This window comes from Thamnophis sirtalis, unplaced genomic scaffold (genome assembly GCF_051295495.1).
Source record: "Thamnophis sirtalis isolate CommonGarterSnake01/CBP01778 unplaced genomic scaffold, rThaSir2_p1.2 scaffold_1, whole genome shotgun sequence".
Classification (NCBI taxonomy): Eukaryota; Metazoa; Chordata; class Lepidosauria; order Squamata; family Natricidae; genus Thamnophis; species Thamnophis sirtalis.
The window spans coordinates 91315103-91322054 of record NW_028261381.1 but is presented as its reverse complement, the minus strand read 5'-3'; the positions used below and the strand labels follow the sequence as shown (position 1 = coordinate 91322054).

General features: G+C 41.4%; 1 protein-coding gene across 1 annotated transcript; it reads left to right on the top strand.

The window, feature by feature from the left end:
• The first annotated feature begins 2956 nt into the window (after positions 1-2956).
• On the top strand, positions 2957-6751 carry FIBIN (fin bud initiation factor homolog). Its single transcript, XM_014069197.2, has one exon. The coding sequence runs from the start codon at positions 2969-2971 to the stop codon at positions 3635-3637; it is 669 nt and encodes a 222-aa protein (XP_013924672.2). The 5' UTR covers positions 2957-2968; the 3' UTR covers positions 3638-6751.
• Positions 6752-6952: the final 201 nt, after the last annotated feature.

Genomic DNA, 6952 nt, shown 5'->3' with positions numbered 1-6952 from the left:
CGAGTGTGTTACCCCCCCAAAATACAATACTCATGCGCCCCCCCCCGCACATGCTCCCCCCTGCACACACCCCACATCCTACACATTGGCGAGAGATTCAAAGACCAGCTGGCTGACGGGAAGCACATGTGCATGCATGGCAGAACTGAACTGGGGCGACAGCTGCGTTCCCACAGAGAGGGCACTGCATGCCACCTGTGGCACAGGTGCCATAGGTTGGCCATCATGGAGAGGGAGGGAGAGCGAGAGGGAGATGACAAAATAGTTTAATCCTGGATTTTTCCTTCTCCTCTTTCTTTTATTTCTAATGCAGCCTAGTTTGATCTTGCATTAGAGACACATTTTCTTTGTTCTTTGTCATATTAGCTAGCACTCCACAAACTATTTAAACCATCTTCTTTTAATTTAATACCATAGAAATGTGTTGTATGCTCCAGCCACAAAGCAACACGCAAAGGCATATTTCTATGAAAATCCATTTATTTTATGACTGAACGAGTGGGGTTTGCTTTTTGCCTTCCAGAAACTCAAGGAGGTATCAAGACATCAAGAAAATTAAGAATCCTAGAAATGTGTTGGGGGGGGGCACCAATTAAGGCAGAATAACTGCTTTTAACCACCCATTGCTTATAAAGTTCTGCTGGGAAGCTCTATGAATCTTTGTAGTAGAGTGAGGACTTGGCCCTTTGGATTATTTTGGACCAAAAGAGCTTCCATAGGCCTTTGAAATAGTAGTTAACTTGTTTTATAAATGTAAGGATTTAACAAATGCCTTGCTATTTTGGTAGAAAAATGCCTGGCACTCTGAGTTTTGAAAAGGATCATAAATGAGATTCAAAAGGAGAAAACTGGAGTATCTTAGGGATGAGGAGCATAAACAAACATCTGAGGCCTTGTTGTATCATCTTTCCATACCAGTTAATTCTTCCTTAACTATTCTTCCTAAGTACCTTCAGCTTTTGTATTTGAAGTAACAATATCGTTTCCAGTAATATCGTGTTTGACATCCCTGCCCTAGAAAGTACTTTTGATACGTAACGTCTTCTATAAATATAAGACCATAACCTAGACAGTTTAAAGCAGTTCATCCACTTTACAGAAATTCTTTTACAACTCTGTAATACAAAACAGGATGCTATTTGAGAACTGCTATTTTTGTTTCAATGAATTTTCTTAAAAATTCAACTGAACTTTGTGTACTGGATTCCTTCATTGCTATATTTATTGGTGTTCTTTAGGAACTTGTAAAACATAACTATTTGCAAGACCTATTTAGTTTCTTCTTATGCAAGATTTGTGTGTTGTGTGTGCTTTTCTTCCTTCTTCTAATTTGCCTGGAACATGTATTAAGTTAAATGTATAATGCCTTCCATTTCCTGGATCTTCCTACCCTGGACTCAACATTTTTGAGTCAAGTACTGAAGAAGATGCATATAGGGGAAGATGCCAGGATGATTACAATGTAAAAAACCAGGGACTGGTTTTGTGGAAGACAATTTTTCCACAGACTAGGAGGAAGGAGCATGCAACCTAGATCCCTCACATGGGCAGTTTACATTAGGGTTCAATGACAATCGAATGCCTAACGATCTGAGGTAGAGCTGAGGTGGTGATACTAGTTGCTGGGGACTGGTTGCAAATATAGATATAGCTTTGTTTGCTTTTCTGCCTGCCGCTCACCTTCAGCTGTGGTGGCCCAGTTCCTAACAGGCCATAGATCGGTTCTGGTCCATGGATTACAGCACAGTTGCCAGTGGGAATGACTATTCTTTCCAGAACAAGAGGCAGGGTACATATGTTCAGTATAGTAGGGATGATTCATCTCTATTCTACAATTCACGATTCCATTATGTCATTTGGATTCCTATTATTTCTATTTTAAGAATAAAAAAGCTATACTTTGTAAACAACACATAACTCTTGTTTTCATGACCATTTCACGATTTAACTGAATATTCCAGGTTACTTTCTAGTTCGTTTTTCCACACCCCTTCCACAATCCCAGGAAAAGAAGTTACTTATGTTTACCCTACTTATTGAACAATTTAACATTTAAAGCATAGAAACATGCTTTAAAACGCAAATGTAGACTTTAAACTTGCATTTTCAAAAACCAGTCTCCTACTATTATCTTCAAAAGTAGGCTGACCAGCCTTATTTGGAGGTTTTGCTGGAAACAGGTCGCTGTTCTTTCCAAATCGAATCCACTTGACCCCAAACTTGATTTGATGAAGAATCTTTACAAGATCCCCCTTGCACAAGATTCTCCACTCCCCCACACACACACTTTCTATGGGAAAATCCACTCCTGTAGAATCGTGGGCTCTCCAAGCAGAGATGATACTGTCGCTTTAATAATGACATTGAGGTAAGGCTTCATTCCAAACTTGGTGTCTGGGCTTCTCCGTAAGCAACGGGGGCCCACTGCTGTAATTTGAGAGGAGAAGAGAGAGATCCTACGGCCAAAAGCTGAACTCCCGCGTTAGCAGCACCAATCCAGATGTAGAGTGGAGGGGGAAAAAAGTAGCCCAAAGCGCTTGCAGCAGCTTCGGGCAGGTCTCACTCAAATCTGGACGCCAGCACGCCCTCTCTTCCTCCCTCCCTCCCTGTTTTTAACTTGGGAGTTTCCTAGCGCGCGTGGAGACAGGAGAAAGGAAAACGTGGTTAAGGAAAAGTTGGTGGGAAAGAAGCCAGAGGCTCCTCCTTTTAAGGTTTGTTGATTCCCCCCCCCCACTCCCACAACCACCCCCTTCCCGGGCAAAACAACCCCAAAGTTCTCGCGGGCAAATCGGGGAGCGAGAAGGGCCAAGCGAGGGCTTTCCAGCGGGTCCCAATGAAGCCCTGCAAGAAAGGCGGCCACAACCGGAGGACTTGAAACTAGGCGCGACCGGAGTTGCCTTTGCCCTCCTCCACTTCAGGACGCTTAGAGTGTCGGGGCAGCTTCCCTCTCCCCCCACCCCACCTCGGGATGCTGCTGGGGCTCCTCTCGGTGTGGCTGCTGAGCTGTTCGATCAGCTTGTGCCACGGCTACTTCGACGGCCCGCTTTATCCGGAGATGTCCAACGGGACGTTGCATCACTATTTCGTGCCCGACGGGGACTACGAGGAGAACGATGACCCGGAGAAGTGTCAGCTGCTTTTCAGGGTGAGCGACCGCCTGCGCTGCACAGCGGGCGGGGAGGGTGAACGCTCGCATCCCGTGGCGGCGGCGGCGGCATCAGCAGCACCCGCTTTGACGCTGCGCGAGGAATTCACCCTCCTGGGCCGGCAGGTGGAGGACACGGCGCGCGTGCTGGAAGGCATCCAGAAGAGCATCGCCTACGACCTGGACGGCGAGGAAAGCTACGGCAACTACCTGCGCAGGGAATCCGCGCAGATCGGGGACGCCTACGCCAGCTCGGAGAAGTCGCTGGGGGAGCTGGAAAACAAGTTCCGGCAGGGCCAGGAGCACGAGAGCCACGAGGAGAGCCGCCTCAACGACGACTTCCTGGGAATGCTGGTGCATGCGCGGGCCCTCCTCAAGGAGACGCTGACCGTCTCGGCCGGCCTGCGGGACAAGTACGAGCTGCTGGCGCTCACCATCCGGAGCCACGGAGCCCGCCTCAGCCGCCTCAAGACAGAGTATCTCAAGGGCTGAGCGGAACGGGCGCCTCAAATGGCTTCGAGCGACTTCCCTCTCCCAGTGGCCGGCCACGCCAGCGGGACTCTTGCCGGCCACGCTTCCCCACGGACTTTCCTCCATCGCATGCCACCGACCGACCCTTGCTACAGTACCTCAGTGCAGATTGTTTGCAATTTCCCCCCGAGCACCTTGAAAGAGCAAAATAAATTCCAGGAAAACTGCCTTTAGGTGGCGCGAAAGACGAAACATCGACAGTTAATGGTTTCCCATTGGGGAGGGGAAAAAACTGATGGGGGCGCTATTTTTGCTAGGTACCCAAAAAATTCCAGATGTCATCCGCCTATTTTTAAGTTCGTTTCTTAGGTTTCTGACAGATGGAAATTTGAGTTATTGGGGAGGGGGTGTCTATGTCAGTAAAAAAAAGCGTTTGTGGAATTCCAACTGGCAAAACGTTGAAAGACGCACACAAGCTTGCTTTATTGCATTCATCCGCTTTCTTTAGCATAAGGTATCTGAAATAGGGTGAACAAATAAAGTGGCCATTGGCACAATATATGTACTAACTCATTGGGATGGCTTCTCCTCCTGTAGTTAATTTGCAAGTTTTGACTTACTTGGAAGTAAGCTCTACTGAGTAAAAAAAAAAAAAAAAAAAGTCTGGATTTGGAGTCAATATAAGAGTTGCTGTGATTAAAAGCTTTGAAGATAATTCCTTTTAATTCCTTTTTAGTGAGTTCAAATAAGTATATACAATGGTATAGTCAAACATCTCAGTTCTGGAGGATTAGAAGTATCTGCTATGTTGCAATAGTTTTATAATCTATTGGTCAGAATTCAGCATTGTTATATACACTTAAGCCCTACTGATTTATTGTTTTATGGAATGTGTTGTATAACCTTGAGGAGAAATGTTATAGACGTGACATGTTAAGTTACAAGTTTGGAACTTTGTTCTCTAGTTCTTTCAGATGAAATCTTTTGAACTTCCATAGTAATCCAGTATTACTAAAAATCAATAATTGATAGAACATCTGGTGCCAAGGTTTCCATAGATTTTATTTTGCTTCTTTTTTTAAAAAAATAAACCTATAAGGTTGCACTGCTTGTCTCATTCCACACTGACAATTGAAGAACTCAGTTAAAGTAATGTATTAATCCTTTTACAGATTGATTATAACTACCCTGGAAATTTGTAATGTTATCAATGGCTTGTGGAAAATTCTGGAATGATAGTTATTTCATTTTAATTCATCAGGAAAAGAAAAAAATAATGCTTTATGTTGGGTGTTAAAGTAATTTCCCCCATCATTTTATTCAGTGTTTTATGAAATTCAAAAGGCCATTCGAACAAGAATATGATAGCTATAAACATGCACTCAACACCAGGTAACAGTTATTTTCTCTCTCAGTTTTATTTTTATTTTCCCTGAATCATGATCACACAAAGAAATATCTTTATCATTATTTTTTTTAGATGTCATTCATAGAATGGAAAAGTACAGTTCCCTAGTACTACAGTAAAAGTTGTAAATCACATGCATTTTGTTCACAATCTGTGCAGAGTACATAACTGGCTGTGTTCTGAACTTTACAAAAATAGGCATCAGAAGATAATATTCTGGTATCATAAGACTAATTGCTTCAGCTATAGTTTGATGTAATGTGTATTCTAAAATAAGCAAGTTTTTTTTAAGGGCAAATCAACCCCTATGGTTTCCCAGGAAAACTCAGCCAAATTGGAAGCAATAACTCACTGTGCCTCTCCCTGTTCTGCACAAATGGCTTTAAATTCCTTAAAGAGATTTTGCAGAGCTAAAGCTACTGTTGAATGTTGCTTGGCTCCTTCTAAGATAACAATTTCCTTCCCAAAGAATTCTTTTGGATTGCCAACAATTAGGCAGATATTGGAACAATTTATCAATCCAAGAATGCCTACATTGTAATGTTCCATAACTGATGTCCATTGAATTCTATAGAAATTTTTTTATGCTAAGTTGATAATATAGGCATAGCCTTTAGAAACAACCAAAAAGATTGAATTGATTTTTGCTATTGGTACTCCACTGACAGGTTATATGGTTTTGTGCTTCTGGAAGGCTGCAACAAACCAAGTAATTCTTTCAAAAGAATGGTGGCAACCCAAAGCAAGGTGATAAAAATGGGTTTGAGGCTTTTGTTTTTTTTTGCATAGAAAACTCATATTTAAGTCAAACTAAGATTAATTTAAATTTGTCCCACTTTTCAGAAGAAAATAGAGGCTTCTAAAATCATGAAAAGAAGAGGGAGTAGAGGGATAGTCAGCGACGTTTCAGAGAAACTGAACAGCAGCTTTGCATTTTAACTTAAGACCAAATGACAGTAGCCAGTTTTCAATACTGTAAAATATCCTTTCCTCTTTTGGCCCATATATATTATCACCAATACTGCTTCAACCAAGCACTGATCCCCCAAGCATTGATTGTGATAGGATGTTGCCACATGTTAAAATAAATGATACTCTGCAATTGTAAGATATATGACACATTCCTTAGTCAGATAGGATATTTAGAAATAGGTATTAGAACCTCAGGATATAGTTGTGACCAAAAGATACTCAGCAAAATTAAAAGATACTAATTTTCCTGCCATTATCCTCAAAGCAGCAAGAATAGATTTGCATGGTGCCGAATTCTTATTTTTTTCATTAAAAAGTGAAATGATATTGTGATATGTAGCATAAGACCACAAAGGGTCTGATTTTTCCCCTTTTGACGACTAGATATACAGTGTCTACAAGAGCAATATTTCCAAAAGCAACCAACAACAGGATTACAATGGCTTCTACACAATGTTTTCTTTAAACATACATTATTTAATAATGTAATTCCATCAGTGAAAACCTAATCAGCTTTATAAATCCATGAAATCAGGCTCATCATCATTGCATATCCCATCTATATTGCTGTATGTGAAAATGCTGTCATTTCTGACAGTTCATGTCTTCACTTTTCCTTAAAATGTATGCATCATTTTTGCAACAAAGCATAATCCATAATAAAAAATGTCAGTTATCAGCTTCATTCCCTTCAAATAATATAAGGGGACATTTTTTAAGATAGTACAATTCAACAAAAAATCCTCATCATGAAACCCCATTGACCTTAAAACTAATCACCCCTTGAATCTCTGTTTGGCATTAGCGAGGCTTTAGTTTTGATGGAATTAAGTTTAGAATTATTTACTTCACCTAGATTTTTTTAACTATCACAGCAAGGCAGGATATTTTATTATTGAGATAACTTACTAAAGATTGCCATCTAGTGCTTTAGAAAGTCTGATATATGCTTACTT